Genomic DNA, 20,881 nt, shown 5'->3' with positions numbered 1-20,881 from the left:
CAAATTATTCTTACACAATATCTGTTTCTTATTGAGAGAATAACTTAAAGATTTCTATGTTATATTTTGACAAACAGAACAGCTAATAACGCTATATGTGCATGGATGTGACTTACCACTGATGAACTATAAAAATTAATAGTTGTGACCATTAAAAGCATAAAAGTAGAAAGTCAATATCTAACTGACTTATGAAACAAAACATAAAGAATAAAATAAATGAGGTCACATTGTACTATTCCATCCTCGTTTATTGTTTAGTTATTTTCCTGCAAGTTAGCCTCATTACATGAGGATTATACAATTGTAAATCTTAAAGGGATATAACATGTACTTCCTTTGTTAATCCTTGCACCTTTATCATGTCCAAGGTAAATTATAACCCAACAGAATTTAACAAGAAATGTCTATTTAACCCTTGTGGGTTCACGTTGTGAGAATCACATAGCTGGTATCGTGGGGTCTATATGGACTAAATTATTATTCAAAAACATTTTAGTGGCATATGGAAAAGATCTAATAACTCTCACCAAATTGCTACTTTGTGTACTATGTGATAAAGAGGTTAAATGGCAATTCACGCTTGATACAAAAACCATTCAATATTTGGAATTTATCATTTAATTTTTGGTATTTGTAACATGCAGATGCTAAAAGAGGGAATACTCTGGCAAACGCAATATGGTTTCAGGCAGCAAACACATTAGCAAAATCACTACTGTGAGTTATAAGTTAGGGGTCCGGTTGGACCCCTTGTTCCCTTCAAGCGCTGGGCCTGATTTGCATGTGACATAACCCTGCATGTGGGAAGCAAATGAATACCGATCTCTTTGCTACGTGTAAAAATGTATTGGAGACAAAGTCACTAAATTTCAGAAAGTTGTACCCAGTATTTGTTACAAAACACTATAAAACATGTGCATGGGGTCCACGGAGACCCCACGTGAACCGACAAGGGTTAAACATGAACAATAAATCTACATGAAGAATATTTGGGTAACAAGTCTAGGTCATATTCGGTTATTTTTATGAAATATATATATTGGGACGGTCACTATTGATTTAGATTAGTTTTTTTGTTTTGTTTTATTTGAAATTTAAAGACGAATATGTTGTTAATTTTAAGCTGAACAGTCAAAACTGATGAACAGTGACGGTGGTAAATAATGAATTCTATATGAACATTTGTGTAGAATAATATGTAAACTAATACTATTTCTCAAGTCTTCTACTTTAAGCTTATTTATCTTTACTCTAATTCTAATTAATATTAAACACTAATATCATTTACACACAAGTCATATACTTGACATTTCATCTACTCTAGTTCTAGTTATTACACTAAGTCATATCATTTATACACAAGTCATATATTTGACATTTGATCTACTCTAGTTGTAGTTACACTAAGCCATTTATATACAAGTCATATACTTGACATTTGATCTACTCTAGTTCTAGTTATTACACTAAGTCATATCATTTATACACAAGTCATATCTTGACATTTGATCTACTCTAGTCTAGTTATTACTCTAACATCATTTGCACACACTAGTTGGCATTTGATCTGCTCTAGTTGTAGTTCTTAGGTTTCATGTGCTCTGGTTGTAGTTCTTTACACTAACAGCATTTATATTTATATACAAGAAATCTACTTGACATTTATGCGAGAAAAATCTATATTTCAACACAAGAAGAATATGTAGAAACAATACACCTTCTAGAGTAGTTTGTTCTAACAATGAGCATGAGACATTTAATTTAGTTAATAGTACACTAACATAAAACACAAGAAATTCACACTATAGTTGGTGGGAATGATTAGTCATTCTCTTGAGGTCAAATCTAATGAGTCAGTGTTTTAATTTGTTTGCTTTAAACTATTGTATTTTAAATTGGCAGCTGTAAAATATATTGATTTTCTTTGTGATCAATTTACTTTAAAGAGCATATAATATGACTATAATATAGAAGTGGTATGTACTTGAAGCTAGTGTTTACTATATACACTTTACACAAATTTCTCACTGATCTGATTTAAAACTTTTTGATATATTACCATATCGTTCGTTCATTTGTGAGGCTTAACATCTGCTTCCATATGTTGATGAACTAAATTGACATGATTATTACTTGAAACATTTTTTATTCATAAAAAAAACAACATTATTTATGGTGTTTTCATGGTGGCTTCATTGATGTTCAGTAATATCAATTTCACACCCATCTTGTTGTTGTAATCATAAGCCTATTTGTATTATTGTAGATGTACTCAAATTTATTCTGATCAAATGATCACCATAATATGTCCGCATTGACTCTTAATTGTTACATATTTAAAACAAATTCGAAATAGAATCTAAATTAAACAATCTTTTAATAAGCTATACTTTGATTCTTCATTGATTTTATATAAAACAAATTAATCTGTTTTATTTTATTACACAGATAGATTAAGAAATCAGTCAGGCTTGAACAAGCACACACCCGTTACCACCTGAATGTATATTATATAGCTGTGGAGGAATTCCCATTCCCAATAAACGTTTGGTCACTGTGCGATTACTGGCATTTAGCAATTGAACATGATATAACAAAACACAGTTCTATGGATAACAATCACTATATTATATAATTGGAAAAATCGTATTAAGGGCAGATCTTCACCTTGGGTGAAGTTTTGTCAATTATCTATGAATTGAATGAAATTTTATAAAGTGTACATATCACTTTAAGTTTAATAAGTATGTGTTATAGTTTATCACTGTTATACAGTCATTTTATGTGCTCTTTAAGCATGTTCTGTTATTGTTTGGTTTTTTTTTATTAAAAGAGACATTATCATTTTTACCACAAAAATGTATTTTGATTTTGTGTCTCATATTAAGAATAACCTCACCCTCAACTAATTCATTGTAAATTCAAGCACTCACATACAATATACTAGTGTGTTATGAATAATAACACTACAAAGTTTTTATCTTAAGATTAACATATATAAACCCTAAATATGTATAAATCTCATTTCATACATGTGCTCTATTGATAACAGGATGGGGGGTTGGCTTCCATGTTTTGACACAACCTAATATGAATATGTTGATAATGCCTCTTAAAAGCTATTACTTCAGTTTACTATCTTCTGTTTATAGCTTTTAAATTGATATTCTTTATTTTTATTACAAGTATTATTTTGTATACTTGTGAACAAATTCTTTCTAAATTCTTTCTAATTGTGTGTTTATACAAAATATAGTTGATATCACATTTTCAATTTATGTTAGTAACAGAAGTAAACTAGAACTGTTATTCTAATGATGAACTATTTGATTTTAATATTGCCTGTTTAAGTGTAAATTTTTTTTACTACACTGAATTAGTTCATGTAAATGTTATTTTGTACACACTTTCATGTAAATGTTATTTTGTACACACTTTCATTTTATTATATTTTTAAAGTATATTGCCTGCTTTGATGTTGTGTAGTTCGTAAGTTTTATTTTGTGTTTTTTGGTTTACGTGTTTTCAGATCCAGGCTTGCATGATTGTGATGCCATTGCTCAAAATGACTTAATGACCCCGACCAAGCAGAGGTCAAATACTGAGTCAAGTGCTGCTGACTCAAGTCAGGTAGATGGCCCTGGCTCAAAGTATAATACACCCTTACATCCACGTCCACGCCCTGTGCCAAAGAAACCAAATCAAGGTATAAAGATGATCATCATTATACCATAGTTAAAATAACACTCTTATTATATTGTCTGTATTAATTAGTTTTAGACATATTTCAAATCAAATTGTCAAGTCAATATAATAAGAATGAATAGTTAAATTAACCTCTTCATTATAATTAACACTAATATTAAAAACTTGTGAAAAAAAAGTAAACTTAAGTTGATAACAATTTTCAGAGCTATTGACATTTATTTCTCCTTACTCTGATATATTTAATTTTCCCAATGATTAAAGCTATATTTGTAGTTATTAGTCCAGAGGTCTGGGCCCTCTTCTGTTGTCTGCAGTCATTGAATATCTTTAGGTTTTTATACACCCGCATTAAAATGTGGTTGCATATAGTCGTCACCCCCATTCATCGTTCATAATTGCTTGTGTATGCTCTAGAGGCTAATGTTATCATCCAAAATTAAACACGTGTTTATAATCATGAGACAATGAAGCCTCTTGTTAATTCAAACAGCTAAATTATTTATCTGGTAGTGTTTCGTAAAATATTTTGAAGTTAATTAAATTTTGTTAAATTATTGTAGATAATATTATTTGTTACTCTCGATCAGTTTTTGGTGTCTTGTAAATGCTCCCATTACCTACAAAAGAATAGATATGACAACCTTTGTAGACTGCTCAGACATCTTAGTTACTATGGGTGTATGTTTCATTACTTGGCCACATATCTTTTGCTTTCTTGTCAACCATGTGACATATTTCATAAAATTTGGGTCTGAATATTATATTGAAGGTACAAAACTGTTTAATTTGCGTTGTTCTGTAATAGTGGTATTGTGGCACCTTTAAAAGACAAATTAATGTATTATTGCATGGCAAACTAGCCTCGAAGTTGGTAATGGAAAGCTTGGGTGCTACTTTATTAAGATTTACACTATGAATTAGTTATGAAAATGCACCTTTAATGGGCTATAGGGATTGCATAAAAAGTGGAATCGCTATTGATAATTTTGTATGTCTTTGGTAAATATATCAGTCATACCTGAAATTGCAGATCTAAGCATCGTAAAATGTATTCTTGAAAGTTTCTTGTGCTAGGCATATAGCAAGCTTCTTTACCTATGTTTAAATTGAGTAATGATGGACCCTTTCTTTTATTTATTTGCAAAGCACTTGAAGCTTATTTTATTCACTAGATCATTTCACGGTTTGTGTCGTCACCTGTTCATGATTATGTGGTATAATTAAAGTTGAACAAAGAAATATGGTCAAGATTACTTGGTAACTGATTCCACAATGAACATACTTTTTTTTTGTATTTGCACATATAACTGATCTAAAACATGAACTAGTTACCAGTTGTATTTGTCTATAATTTTTTTGTATTTTTACAATCTGTTAATATAAGATAAATGTTGTGTATTGCATGTTTAAAGTATGTGACATTATGTCGGTATATAGGCTGTATTAATGAGGTATTTGAATAATATGTATCAATGATCCGCATGTATGTTATCTTATTACAGTCCCAATGGTAGGACGAGGTCACATTCAACCACCCCCATTCTCTAGTCAACATGAGACATCTGGTCCAGAACGTCCCACAGTGTTATTACCCCCAGCTAATGATACAGGAGCTTATAGTCAAGAACCCCCAGCACCACCACCTCGACCTCCACAATCTCATGGACGAAGTCTGTCAGTTGATCTGAAGTGTAGAACAGAGGGTGGTAAGTTCACCATAAAACTGGTTGAAATAGAATATGAAAAAAGTCGATATTATATAAAGTTATTATCATTCAAATTATTAAGGAACATCTCTAAAGTTTAATAGTTGTGTGCAAACAATTCGATTTAGGTGTAATGTAACTGATATTCATCATTGATTTTAACACACCACAAGAGATTACCTGTATTGTACAAAATGATAATAAAGCCTACCATATTGAAAATTTTCAGTCTATAAGTTTATAATATTTCCCTTGATGTCTGAACTTGTCGTCATGTTTTCCACTTCATAAATTCTATTTTGATAAAAAAAAAAAAAGTGTCTATAACTTAGTATGACAGAATTAGATTTCTGTCCTATTTATTTCATGAATCAGTTTAATTTCATATATATTATATTCAGATTAAAGATTTTGCATTTACGCTTTCTCAATATTGTAGTTTGCAAGGGATTTCTATAGTGCAAATTGACACATCAAGCCTTTTATATCAAATTAAATTGTCAATGGATAGCATAGTTTGCTTTGTTTTTTTGAAAGAAAAAATATTAGCTATTGGTGTGAGATGTATGTGTTTAATCATGGACAATGTATTATAAGTTAAATGGGTTAATACAAGTGGATATATGTTGTAGGTGCATTAATGGGTTTATTACCACCACCTGCTGTACCACCTAGAGTATCACCGAAAGATGTAAGTATAGCTTCTTTAATATATGCATGATGATATGATGTGCTGCATTGTTTTCATGTAACATTATTCTTATTTTATATTTAACTTGGCTTTGAATATATTACATAATCATATTCATCATCATTAGATTATTATATTTTTGTTTTGTTTATAGTGTTACCTTACACTTGATTTTTCCATTAGATTTTAATAAAACTTGGCAATGCACAAAATCTTAAATTTGTTCAAATTCAACAAAATTTGGTCAAATTCAATGTTATTTCTTTCTCATTTTTTATGGAGTTTATTTGATCTTGATAATAATACATGGCTTGTAAATGCGTTAGCGTCTGTATTAGGTTTGAAACTTTGGTATGTGGGGTATTTTTTCTCAATCAGATTTTGTGATTGAATTTAACTTCATATTCTGTGAGATTTATTGTTTAAACTAAGTTCAATAAATTCTTCATACATTCATATCATTCATGAATATTGTTTGCTTTTCGCATGTTTATACCATTTTATTTCTTCCAGCCACCAATACGTAAAGTAAATGAACCTGTGGGCTTTGGTGCAATAGAAGCTACTGAAAAATCAGTATCATTTACTGATTCTGTCAACCTTTCACCCAAAGAGGTGCTTATAGCTCCTTTCAAATTCTCTACTTATCTTGTTATATGTATGGTAGAACTAACTTCTTGTAGTTAATATTACTTATTTAAAAATATAGAAATCAGCTCATATTACCATTCATCTTTCTTTGCATTTTATGTAAAATATATTAGTGAGGTTCAATTTGATGCCCTTGTTGAAATTGGTAAGTCAGTATTTACTTATGACCAAACATCCAGAAAGTAGAATTTTGCTACTAAGCTTTTTACTGTAATAATATGTTTATATTAGTTTATATAAAAAGCATTTATCAGTGACTTAGAATAATATTTAATTTGTTGAAAAGTCCAGCAGTTTAATATCAGGATTTATCTAGAGACAAACATTATACATACACGAGTTTACAATTATAATGAAATTGTATGACCTGATTTCTATTCCATTAGATACATATATTTTTAAACAGTACTAAAATCTTCTTAGAAGCCAGATACAATTTACTACATATGTTATGGTTTCAGAATTATTAACTTCAATGTCTGTCTGAACTTCTGAAGGTATATGTGAACAGCTGCAGCTAAATTAGAAACATAGGTTGAAAATAAAAAAAACAGCTATGTATAAAACTAAATTCTGTATTCAAAGACCTTTAGATTGACAGAATGCATTTATCTTTAACCATATCTTAGGTATTTAGATTTGAAGTTTGTATACACAACAACATAAATTTTCTTAAAAACAACTACTGAAATTTCCAAAACAATCCAAACAAGACTCTATAACAACCAAAAACTGTAAATTAAATTTTGTTTTTGCCTTTTAGTATTTAAGAAATAAAAAATATGGTCATTATTGAAGACAAATATGCTGTAATTTCTAAATCAGTAAGAATTGATTTTTTTATGTGTCTCATTTAGCCAGAGCTGGTCACATACTACAAAAGAGTTAAAGTCTGAATTCACAACTGTTTTACTTTGTTTTAAGCAATTCTTATAGTACCAGGTAATGCTTATATAACCATTGAATACACTATATATCATTTCAGACTAGACACTCTCATATTAAACCCAAGTTTATAATAGGCCCCATTGAGAGGCATCGTCGTTGTTTGTCACTAGACTATTCAAAAGTGGTGAGAAATTTGGGAATTGGGATTTAAGCTTTTTTAGTATTTTGCATAAAAGCTCATGTTTGCAAAATGCTCAAGTGAGGTATTGTTACCTCTGACATTTATGAATCTGTAATATGGCCTAACAAGTGGCAAATGGGATTAAATTTATTATGAAAAATAATTTACGATGACTTGACTTCGTTAGGTCATCTTGAATCATATGAAAGATGCACTATTGTTTTTTGTTTTTTTCATTTTAACATACTATAAACAAATATCAGTAAATTTGTACCTTGAAAATATTGATGAAAAACATTAAGTTTCTGGTAATAACATACACAGATTCATTTGAGCATCTGGATTGGTTACACTTTCTGTTTAAAGAAAACCTTTTGTTTTTTGGGAGTGGTGTTTATTAGAAACATTGGAAGATTACTAAAAGGGTTAATATTTTGTTCATTGTTATCAGATTACATCAATGTTTAGATAAATAGAATGTTTAAACATTTTTAATCAGATTTCATTATTTTATCTAACCGAAAGAATCTGAACCTATAATATGGCTACAATCTACTCACCCTCTTTTCTGCATATAATGATCTGCTAATCATTGGTAAAGAATTGAACCCAAAAAACTTTTGCTAGATATATCTAATGCAGAAATACAACCACAGTACATTGTGTAATTTAGACTGTTTAAATAGTGTTTACTTCCTTACTCAGTTTATGTTAGGTTTTGGTACCATATATGACCTGATATTTGTGCTTGGGGGGGGGGGGGATGACCGAATGGGTTGGATGGCCGAATGGTTAACATGTGCGCACTGTATCATAAGGCCTGTCATTGAGTCAACTGGTGTAGTTTCGAATCCCTGGTTGTACGTGACAAGGGGTAGGGACGCCTGTCCAACATCGTGGGTTTTCTCTGAAACCCCCGATTTCCTCCCACTGCTAAAGACCCCTACGTGCAAGCGAATTATTGAAATAAAATTAAAAACCATATGTTAGTCCCGAAGTGACCTAGTTTGTGTCAAGTGGATGTTAAACCCCATTTCTCTCTCTCTGCCCGCTGTATCATAAGGTCTGTCATTGAGTCAACTGGCATGGTCATGATTTCCCGGTTGTACGTGACAAGGAGTAAGGTCGCCTGTCCAACCCAGTGGCTTTTCTCCGGTTTCCTCCCACTGCTAAAAACACCTATGCACAAACAAATTATTGAAATAAAATTAAACCATATATTTGTCCCGAAATGACCTAGTTTTTGTCAAATGGACGTTAAACCCCATTTCTCTCTCTCTCCCTTTGTGCTTCAGAAAAATAGAAAATGTTTTTCCCCTATAGTATTAAGTGCTTAGCGGGCATTAACATTGAAGACAAGTGTATACGGTAACAATTCACAAACAAATATCTGCAATCCTTGAACTGTCAAAATTTGGCCAATGACATGCAGAGATGGTAGGCTTATATACAGAACAATATGCACATGATCATATTGGAAATCTGCCTTCTAAGTTCTATTTTACAATCTAGAATCATCACACATTACATTTTATAGATTTACCCTAACATTGCCTGCATGATGCTTGTTTTTGTTCATTATGTTCTGTTCTGTCTTATGTTGCCTTTATAAAATTGTTTCAAGGAATCTATAGCTAGTAAACTCTCAGTTGCAGGAAGTCTATTAAAATGAAAACTCTCAAACATAATAAAAAAAAATATATATTAAAAAGGTAGATATTTGCTACTAGCATTTTCCCTGACTGATTATCATGCAATAAAGTGAATGCTACTTAAACCTTGAGTAACTACATCTTTCAGCATCATTTCCTGTGAAAGCTCCTAATGTTTATACTATATTCAATTACAAATAAAGAAGTATCAGTTTAATTGTAGCTAATTTTACAGTTGATAGATATATTTGTGTTGTATCACAATACATTTTCTGTTTTAGGTTGGAAATCAGTTTGGAGGTGGAGGTATGTCAAATATTTTACTTCAGAGAATAGGTTACTTAATAGCCCAGATAGCTTATTTCATGAAATTATGTTTTATAGATAGAAATGTAAACATTTTGACATTTGTATATTTTAAGTTATTTCTCTCAATAAGAGCAGAGTAAAAGCACCTTTTATATGTTGAAGTTAACTCGGAAAATTGCCTTCCATCCCATTGTTCACATCACAACATAAAATTAAACAAAATAGCTCTAATTATTTGTTAAATATTTTTAACAGATCCAGCTATGAGCAGTGCTACTAGTAATCTACAACTTTCTTCAGATCATAGAGTAAGTATAATGTTTTATAGCGTATTACATTAATATAATATGATTCTATATTCTTATATGTGTTATTGATAAGAAAAAGGTTGGACATGTAAATTCTCTAACGGGGTGTTTTCATCATGCTTCTCGGGTCACAGTGGTCGCTTGGTAAGGCAATGCACTTCCAACTAAAATGTCACAGTTTCAAATCCTGACGTGGTCTGAGCAATACCTTCATGATTTTTCCATCCTGAGTATCACTTGCTTTGGGTGACACGTGCAGTGCTTGCAAGGCAAATGTTACTCTTCCTTCAGTCTGGTTAAAAAAACTGAGGTCCACCCCATGTACACAGTTGTAATTTAAGAAGAGTAGGCAGAAATGCTGCATGAATTGATTTCCCCCCAAATAATTTCCTTTTTTCTTTTTTTTTCTTCTTGCATAGATAAAATCCCCAAATTTGTTAGATTCTGGAGGTGGTGAAGAAAATGAGCCAAGTGATAAACAACCTATAATGAAAACAGCTGTCAGGTACTGTGTAATCTTAATATTTAAAAAAATATTAGTAACGAAACATCTCAGAAATGATCGATTATTGATAGATTTTGAACTACCTTACATACCTTTTGGTTTATTAAATACCACAGTAACACTTTATGAACCAATGAATTAAAAGCTGTATGCCATTTTAGATTAACAATTGATACAATTACTGTAAGTATTCAAGTATGGTAAAATTTGTTTTATTTTTCTGATAATGAATCTGAACCTTCTTTCCTTCTTTGTTTAGAACAATAAGTCGAGATAAGAGAGAAGTACAAATGGCCATAAGAACTCACAAAGAGCGTAACTCAACCTTAACTCGACTAAACAGTGAACTTAATCAAGAATTGCAGGAAGTAATGGAACAGAGAATAGCCCTAGAAATCCAACTGGAACATTTACGCCCATATTCCTCCTAGTGATAATATTGTTGATGTTATTAGATTTACAAGATGATGTTCACTAGATTAATTGACACATGTATGTGGTATATAGACTGTAAAGAGATAGGCAATTAATCTGCTGCATTTATCTTCAATACTACGCCTGTTGTTTTTTTTTTTCAATAAGAGTACTGACTAATGAAATGACATTATTTACCTGGCTGATCATTAGCTTATGATGGTGACCTGATTTACAGCCATCACCTCAACGTGTTATATATACAATCTAAGTATTGTTATACAGACTAGAGACATGATGATGTATCAGCTGGCTATTTGTACATGCACAGACTCAGCTGCATGGTAAGTGCCATAAGTTAAAAAGTGTTTATCCATTTAATAAATTTTAAACTATCCCTGCTTTTGCTTGCAGGTTGTGGAAAAAGAAACATTTCCTTGTTTACTGCTTTTCATGATTGTACAATAATGAAACTGGTCATATTAAAATGATGATGAAGAAATGCAATGGCAATATTATGGCATTTATACCCATATTTTAATTTATGGCTTGTATTTGTAAAGGAAATTATAGTTGAACACATTTACAAATAATAGTATTGTATGAACTGAGAATTGTAAACATAGAGATTGATGTGAATATAGTAAGAGAAGTCATCATTCCTAATACAATGTCACCAAATTGTTAAAAGTTTTGAAGAAATTTTTAAAAAGTTTCAAAAAATAAAGACTAGACTGAAGTCTACCGATCAATATTTGAACATTCTTGCTCATTGTTCTTTTAATTCTAGTCAATATTCAGACAATAATTGACTTAAATATAATATGCAATAATATTAATAACACATTTTACTAGTCGATACATAATAATATTAATGATATAACTGGTATTTTTTCTAATAATTATAAATAGATTTAGTTAACAGTCTGTTGTCAGAAAAGGATTTTCTTAAGATTGTGAAATAAAAAAGAAAACAATTGAATAGAGTAGAGACATTCATGCATTTCCTTTCTGATGTCATAAAACTTACAACACAATCTTAAAATTGGCACTTTTCTGGCAACATTTGCCATTTCAACAAATTTATTTAAAGATACATTATGGGAGATTAGATAAAAAGCTGGCAGTTCTCACTATAATATTAAAAACTAGATAATGTAAAGGGAATTTTCAGTCAAATTGATCCACTCTGAACCGAGATTTTAGTGATTGAATTTTTCGGCCTAGCCACGATCAACATTACTAAAGTCGGGTACGATAAAAACATAGTCTTGATTGTCCATTTCATGATTAAATCATGAATGGAAGTCGAGCAGCAAATCAGAACCTAATCCAATAAACATCACAGGCTAGCAATGACATCGAGAGTTGATTTCGGTCTGGATAGGTTAATTAATGTCTATTTAATAATTTAGATAACATTTCAGGCCTAAAGAAAGACCTGGAATAAGCAGATTTAACTCTCGCATGATGTATGTTTAACTGATATGTTATATAAGTAACTGAACAAACCATCTGCTTTAAACACATTTTCTAAATCAATAGTCAGTATTTTGTCATTGATAAACTGATGATTTATTAAAATGTTATAAGTTGTATAGCTCTAAGGTAACTTATTTTTATTTTATATTTATTTGGTAAAAGATCAGAAGGTGAATATCTATTTTGTGGTACAAAATTATGGAGATTATTTAAGAAGTTTCAACAAGATCTAATTCAGATTAAAAAAACATTTGTAGCATTGAGCATGTTAAAATTGTGAAAGTAATTATGACTTAGGAATATTTAGGGTCTCTAGTGTATAGTGAATATTACTAATAGTGCTGGTGGAATCTAGTTAATGTTTTTATTGTTGGTATAATATATTATTGTTTAAATTCTGTTCTATTTTTCCTTGTCTTATGTGCCTTTTAATTGTCTGTATGAATGTTTAATGACTATTTATAAATAATTACGTAAGTATTTCTACTTTAAATGCTCATTACTGCAAAAGTATATGTCTATTGTGTATTAAACTACTGAAATCTTTAATGTATAATTGGATATTACCCACATGCATCAATAGAGTGATATTATTTATAGTTTAGATATCTTATCTTATTTTACTATTAATCAATATGTAATATCATTATTATACAGTTTTATACATAAAGTAATAATATGAATAATATTGCAACACAAATTGTTTTATGTTCAAGTATATATGAATATGTCTGTCCCAAAACTAACTTCCCCTTCGACCATGGTTAAGAACAGTGAAGGCCACAGGAGGATTGCCTATGCCTCCCCTAAGAAAATTTCATTTCCTGATCGATGCCAAGATACAATTAATTTTGTTGATTGTGTTCGTTATCCAAGACATACTTCAAAATGCATATTTCTCTAATAATTTTTGAGGACCCCTGTCCCACTTTCCCACTGGAAAATCATGATTAAGACGACTTGTTTTTAAATTTTACCTTTTACAAATGCCATGATACTGGAATATAGCTTTTGGTTGTTTAAAGGTGTGTAAATGTGATTTAACAGTAGGAGTTTTCATATCACGATTGTCTGCCTTTACATGCTTATAGAGTTGTTAAGGTAGCAAAGTAATTCTGGTTGTGAAGAATTTCTCCAGTTATATTAAGTAGAAATATTATAGAATTGTGTACATATGTTTTTGTACAATGTGATGTAAAACTTATATAATTATTGTTAATATTATTATTATTATTATATGTTTGCTTTATCTGTGATTCTTTTTTTCTAGGTTTCCATTATACTTCTTATGTATTTACACAGATTTCACACAACCTTATATATTACAAGAGAGGTAACAATCATATACTGTAAAATCTACTAATTTTTGTTATATCTGTCTAATAAGTTGTTGTCAATTTTTATTATGTTTTATATAAGGAACAAGTGCTGAATGATTGTGTGTAGTTATAAATGACCAGGCCATCGACTTTTATAAAGGGAAAATAATAATTCCAATTAGATTTCCAAAGCAATGACAACAGTCACATTTCTAAGTTCTTCTGCAAGTAATCTTCTTATTAATTACATTTCAAGACTTCCTGGGAAATCCATTTTTATGAAAAATCAATAATTACTAATTATAGGAATTAAACAACATAATTCTTTATTGAGACTTTATGGCAGATTGTTAAGAAAATGTTGTTCTTAGAATCGTATTGTAATGCTATGTTTATTGTTATGATAGAAAATATGTATAGAAAATAATGGAATTTATAGTATGTGGTATATAGTATATGATATTCATGCACTATATGTAGTTTTATTGACATATATAGTACTTAAAAATATGCCTCCCTGTATATTTACTATACTTGCATCATTTTAAAAAATATTGGGTTTATAAAAGTTATAGCTGATTTTGATACACCCACATTGAAATATGCTTAGATATTGTATATTGCTTGTGGATGCTCTAGAGGCTATAGTTACCATCATGAGATGACAAAGACTCCTGATTTTCAATTGTGACCCTTGGTAACTTTGAGAAATCTAGATCCTAAAATTATCCAATCAACATGCAATTTATACAGTGTTTATGCCCATCAGATGAAAAAAAACCTAATGAATTTGGGCATGGGACAAAGAAATCTAATTACAATTTTTGGATGATTATTGATAAAGCTGAAAAATCATCAGCTCAGACTAATTGACTGCTGGAGGTGTATGTTTCATTTATAGATCACTATGATTTTGATAAAAATATACTTTACAGGTTATTTAAGGTAACGATTTAAACATAAACCAGATTAATAATTAAAACACATTAATATACAATCATGTTCAGTAATTCTCAGTTCACTAATTAATAGCTTATTCATTAATGGCAAACTGGGTCCCATTTCAGAAAGATCTATTTCTAAATTGAACATTTTACTACTCAACTGTATTGAACTTAGGTAAGCTTCGTGAATTGACCTCTTATCCAGTAGTGAAGTATGGCTCAACTGTTGTGGGTCCACTGGCTTAAATGACAACACATAAATAATACATGTCAGTATCTATTGTTCAGTGGATAAGCTCTATCTATAACTAAACTACACCCTAGCTATCTCCAGTCAGACATGTCTTTGTGAGTTGATATCATTTCTAGATGTCACTCAGATAAGGACTGTGCCAAATGGTTGTATGTGTGTGGAAAGTTATCTTACTCTAATTATGACAATGCTGATATATTTGCTACAATGGGTGACCAACATGTGAGAGTTATTTTTCTGACATTCTCAACTTTGATGTTTATTATATATTTTAATATCTGATTATTTTACTCAAAATGCCTGCATGTGATAAATGTGTCAATGCATTGTTGAATGGATCGTATTTTAATCCAAAAATATCATTTAATACAATCTAGATTTAATTTATTATAATTGTATGTTGAATATCAATTATCACGACACAATTTAATTTATTATAACATTATAAGTTCAATTCAGAAGCATATGGTGTGTAGATAATGGAATAATAGCACTTAGATCAAGAAATTAAATATCTTTTTATCTCCTAGTATTATGTAAGCTAATTCAGAATTAACTCCTTTTAAAATATCCATGCAGTCCTGTATAGAAATTAAATGAAATGAGGTTTAACATTCTACTGGGCTAATGAAGACGAAGTCTGATAGTGCCACTGATATTGGGCAGGACGTCCCGTATGAAGACTGCTGCAAATTCTGTAGAATTCCCTTATATTTAACTTTTATACGCCCACATTTTCATGTGGACGTATATTGTCGTTGCCCCTGCCCGTGTCTGTGGACATTCACCAGGTCACAATTTTATCCGATTTTGACGAAACTTAAAATGTATATTTACAACCCAAAGATCTCGGTTCCTGTCAATATTCGTGCATATCGGACTATAACTTCATGGATTATGGCCCAAGATTGCAACAAAAATCGCGTGGTTTTTTTTTTGGGGGGGGGGGGGTTAGCCTGTGGATCATCTAGAGTTCACAATTTTTATCCGATTTGAAAAACCATTCAAATATATCACCGTTACATTGTAGCAATCGTCACGAGAGCGTACGCCAATGTGCGAGTAAATTGCATTGATCACGTGACTTGTACAGAATAGCGAATAGCCAAAAATGTAAGATTATGGACCCTGATTGCACCAAAAATCGCGGTGGGTCTTTTGGGTTTTTTTTTTTTTAACCTGGGGACCATCTAGAGGTCACAATTTTTATCCGATTTTAAAAACCATTCAAATATATCACCATTACACGTAGCGATCATCACAAGAGTGTACGCCAATGTGCGAGTAAATTACATTGATCATGTGACTTGTACAAAATGCGTAAGATTGCTGTGGTAGCTGCTATTTATTTGCTTCTAAAACCCTGGAATCGTGATCTCAAACAGGCAAGGCCTTTCAAACCAAAGAATCATCAATTCTTTTTTCATCAGATTCCATGCGCAGTGGAGGCATCCATTTTGAGATCATGTGATATCAATGATGTCCCCGAATGGCGTATGAAAATGGTTCGCTCGACAATATAAGCTGGACACGGGCAGACAACAGCCGGCGAATTGATTGCCGGTGTAAAATATTCGGCCGAAAATATTTAACATTCTAAATACGGGGTTCGCCGAGCGGAATCGTCGCCGTGAACGGGCACATGGGCAATTTTTTTCGAGCAATTTTAAAAATCGTCCCGACAAGGCGAAAAAAATACGTTTGTCTGCCATAGGTAAAATGGGGGTCAGACAAGCGGATATGCCAGAGCAGACGAACGGATATGCCTGAAAATATATGTTTATATTCCAAAGATCTCAGTTCCTTTCGATCGGACTAAAACTTCTTGGATTATGACCCCTGATTTTTAGCTTGTGGAAACCTCTAGAGGTCACAATTTTTATCTGATTTGAAAAAAAAAACGTTTAATTATATCACCGTTCGACCATAATGACAATTGAGTTCGAATTTCGTGAAAATCGGAGTGAAACTGTCCTACAAAATAGCTGCTCCCTTACGCAAATAGTGTAAAACTATGTACTAAGGTTGTGGACCCTCTAGAGGTCACAAATTAAAATATATGTTTATATCCCAAAGGTCTGGGTTCCTTTCAGTACTTGCATGTGTTGGACTCTTAACTTTCTGGATCTTGGCGTGTTTTCTACCCATCTCTTGCAAAATGTGTGTTTATCTTACATGGCAACCGCTTGTTTAAAAAAGCTTGCATCTTGAGAATAGACCAAGTGCCATACCTAGCATGAAATCAAATTTGAACATGCCTAATGCAATTTATATGGGTAGTCAGATCAAATTGATTTTTTTATGTAGATCTCCAAGGTAATAATACATCTTTCAAGCAAGAATAGTTAAATTCATTTCACAATTGAAATCCTTGGTATATTGAGCAAGTTAGATAAAAAAAAAATTAAATATGACGGATAATTTCTTTGAGTTTAAAATCTATAATATGTTTAACAGTACTAGGATAGGTAATATGTATTTAGGGTTGTTGAAATAAAAAGCATGTTATGAATGATATGATCTTACTATTTTTATTATTATTATTATGTAAACAAGTGTATAATGTGTGTAGAAAGTATAATATATGTAAATGTATGTAAATTATGATGTATATATGATATTTGTCTGTATGTGGTGGCCGATCTTGTCACTTTAAACTGTGTAAATATATATATGTAAAGTATTCAGACAGTATTACATCTAATCTACACATTACAGACATACCATATTGTAAATAAACTAATAAAGGTGATATGGCTGTACCCATACTTAAACATAATAATCTCTCTCCTTTTTAAAAAAAAATAAGAAAAAGAAATAGTGACCACGGTATACATCATATTAACCCTATTCCTTTCATATCTGTCATTTTGATGAAATTGGATCAAACTTGCAGGGGTTTCTATATTATTAGTGTAAATCATATCTAATACACTGTAGCGGTTTGGATGGGTGCCTCATTTTGTTCTACCCCATCTTCAATAGAAGGCATGGTCTCACTTTAAAGTAGCTAAGTCTCTAACTCAATGTAACCCAACGTCTTCGACATTGAAAACACAAATTATTTGTCAATTTAAAACAACATTGATGTTGTGATCACACTGGGAAAAGATGGACTTCTGATATCCAAAATTTAAGACAAAAAAAACCCACAACATTTTACCATTGGTACATGAATCGTGTACCATAATGTGTTTCAGCGCCATTTGTAACCAGGCTAGACATATTCCACAAGTCATGTCAAACGGTGACCTTATATTCTTATCTGGAGAGCAATGGCAATAAATACTATCGACGTAGACTGGACTAACCAGACGCTAGAGATGGCCATTTGATTGAAACGTCTGGCGTATTTCGCCGAACATAACTGATAAGAAATTATAGTAAAACCAAACAATTAAAGATACATTATGGGAGATATTTATAGAGAGTTGGTCATTCTTGCTATAACAGTTCAAAAGTAGATGATGAAAGAAGAATATATTGAAAAATTCAGTCAAATTACTTTATTCTGAACATAGTTATCATCGTTGTAATATTTGCCTAGAAATGGTAGCGAAATGTGTCTACACCTTCGCCGAACGTTTGATTGACAGGCGTTAACTCCACCTACATATCTCGATTATCAAGTAAAGTTTTCAATGGCATACGGAAACGCTTTACAGCGGCCTCGCTAAGTACACTCTATCATTTAGCCTCGATCTAACTGACGTATTTTCATCAGGTTACCCCTTATCTGATTTAATCAATTAGTGAAATCCTATTTAAATCCGAGCTGTAGCCGAGCCATCCGTGGGTCTACAGAGTTGATTTTGGTCTTCTTGTTTAAATAAAGATCTAATTTATAATTTCTATAACATCTGAAGCCTAAATTAAGACTTGCAATAATTAGATTTAGCTCTTGCATAATGCATGTTTAAATGTAAATCAGTTAATATACATTTATATTATATTATATATGCGTTTCGACCTATTTTTGTCAGTTTCTAGATCCCAAATATTAGCGATTTAGCTCCTGTAACTCTGTACATCTTATCAAGGCCTTCACGTAATGCCCTGGATATTTCGGTACTAATTTCGATGGAAAAATTCACCCAGCTTGAGAGCCTATCCGATTCCTCGATCATCGCGAATACCAGGGCCTAAAATAACGTGCCTTGGAGCACGAACGTGCCTCGAAATGAAAAATCCGTGCTTCGAAAATAAGAAAACCGTGCTCTGAAAAATTGTGTAGTGCTCTAAAAAAAAAGTGTTGTCAGCGATGCCTCCTGACCTCTAATTGAGTGTTTGTTCTTGTGGTGTGGTCAGTTGCACAGATCAGATATTATCGTAACGAAAGTGGTGTGTTTTTTTCCTAGTGCTGAGTTTTCATGCGAAAAAAGCTGCTCGCGACAAAATAAATTCCTATGTAAACTGCACCAGAATAGTCCACAGATGCCGGTTTCAAGCTCTCAATTTTCAAAATTTTCGGGGGGAGGCCCCCAGACCCCCCACCGGCGCGCTTCGCGGCTCCGGGGACTCTAAATCAGTGCTCTCAGAATTTAACCTTATTTTAGGCCCTGGCGAATACCAAGTCTCACGCTTTCTACCTAAAATGTTATACCTGTGATAATCGAGTTAAAAAGTTCAAGGTTCTTTCAATGTCAGTGTTTCCGTGGAGGTAGCCTATCGAGCTAAATCTATTTGTTATAATTAATTAATGAAAGCTCAATTTTCGTCAAGGTCGCTGAGATGTAAAAAAGGTTAGGGTACGTGATTGTACGTTAGGGTTAAGCAGTGGACACATTAGCCGAATCGTTCGGCATAATCAATCGGCGCCAAATTGTATTCGGCCGAATGGTTGGACACACTACGCGAATGCTTCGCCCAATTCACCAGTCGATTGCATCACATGATAAAACCTGGCGGCGTCTATGTCTTCAAACAATTATGTGACTTCTCGATATGAGTGGTGATTGGGTAATGAATTCTACATTCGGCCGAATGCTTCGTCGAAGCGGACACACTATAGGCGAATATAATTCGACCGAATATATCAAACATGAATCATTCGGCCAAATGACAGTGGATACACTAGGCAAATTTCGACACCGATTGATTCGGCTGGATTATTTGGCTAGTGTGTCCACCGCTTTAGGGTAAGCATTAGGACTAGGTCTAGGGTTAGGGCACGTGATTGTTGGCTAGATTGTAGGTTAGGGTAAGCATTGGGGCTAGGTCCAGGGTTGGGATTAGTTGCTAGCCCTGTTTACATCTGGTGGCCTTGAACCAAACTTTCTTGAAGTATAATGGCCTTATCAAATTAAATCTAACCGATTGGACGCTCCTGTTCACGTGTGTGCAGTAAATTGAGATTAACGTACCTATAAGTCCAGATATTGTGTGTAGGATAAAGCACGAGACTGAGGTTATGCTTATAAACCGTCTATGTTTACATGTACGCATGACTCGTTCGAAATTAACACGTGGTCATACCCGGATTTATCATCTAATTTTGACATAAAAGTATTTTTCTCTATTATTCTAGGTACATTATTAAGAGTGTCCAATTTAAAAGGCGTATCTTTCATCCAGCAGTTAAAAAATCTGAGGTTCAAGCATGGGGCTTCGGAGGCTCTACCGTTAATGGCGAAATTAGATACGGTTTATCACTTGAACTAAAAACCGAAATTGCTCCCGTTTTCAATCTGTTTCTTATCTCACTACAAATGAAAACTCGAAACTGTTCGCAGCTTTTAGCATTCGGAAATCGTTTAGACGGTGGAAAATTTTCTTCATATTCTTGACACGATTTTTAATGACATCCAAAACATCAATGTTATCTATGCGATTGTTTTCGACAATTTTCTCCCACTCTTGAAAACAGT

At 32.1% G+C, this 20,881-nt stretch overlaps 1 protein-coding gene across 8 annotated transcripts in view; it reads left to right on the top strand.

Moving 5' to 3' along the window:
* LOC126811169 (ralBP1-associated Eps domain-containing protein 1) overlaps nt 1-17,796 on the top strand; it is a 39,740-nt gene extending 21,944 nt beyond the window's left edge. For 2 of the 8 annotated variants that reach the window (XM_050536694.2, XM_050536693.2), the window contains exons 13-22: nt 1,127-1,159; nt 3,533-3,709; nt 5,214-5,417; nt 6,050-6,108; nt 6,622-6,723; nt 7,745-7,831; nt 9,762-9,786; nt 10,045-10,097; nt 10,517-10,602; nt 10,862-17,796. In XM_050536694.2, coding sequence (XP_050392651.1) covers nt 1,127-1,159; nt 3,533-3,709; nt 5,214-5,417; nt 6,050-6,108; nt 6,622-6,723; nt 7,745-7,831; nt 9,762-9,786; nt 10,045-10,097; nt 10,517-10,602; nt 10,862-11,033 — 998 coding nt within the window. In that variant the 3' untranslated portion in view covers nt 11,034-17,796. The remainder of the gene's footprint in view (nt 1-1,126; nt 1,160-3,532; nt 3,710-5,213; nt 5,418-6,049; nt 6,109-6,621; nt 6,724-7,744; nt 7,832-9,761; nt 9,787-10,044; nt 10,098-10,516; nt 10,603-10,861) is intronic. The other 6 variants (XM_050536695.2, XM_050536698.2, XM_050536697.2 and 3 more) reach the window with 6 other exon arrangements.
* The last annotated feature ends 3,085 nt before the right edge of the window (nt 17,797-20,881 follow it).

This window comes from Patella vulgata, chromosome 2, assembly GCF_932274485.2.
Source record: "Patella vulgata chromosome 2, xgPatVulg1.2, whole genome shotgun sequence".
In the NCBI taxonomy this organism is placed as follows: domain Eukaryota; kingdom Metazoa; phylum Mollusca; class Gastropoda; family Patellidae; genus Patella; species Patella vulgata.
Note: the sequence above shows the minus strand (reverse complement) of the source record. Positions and strands in the feature narration are given on the sequence as shown.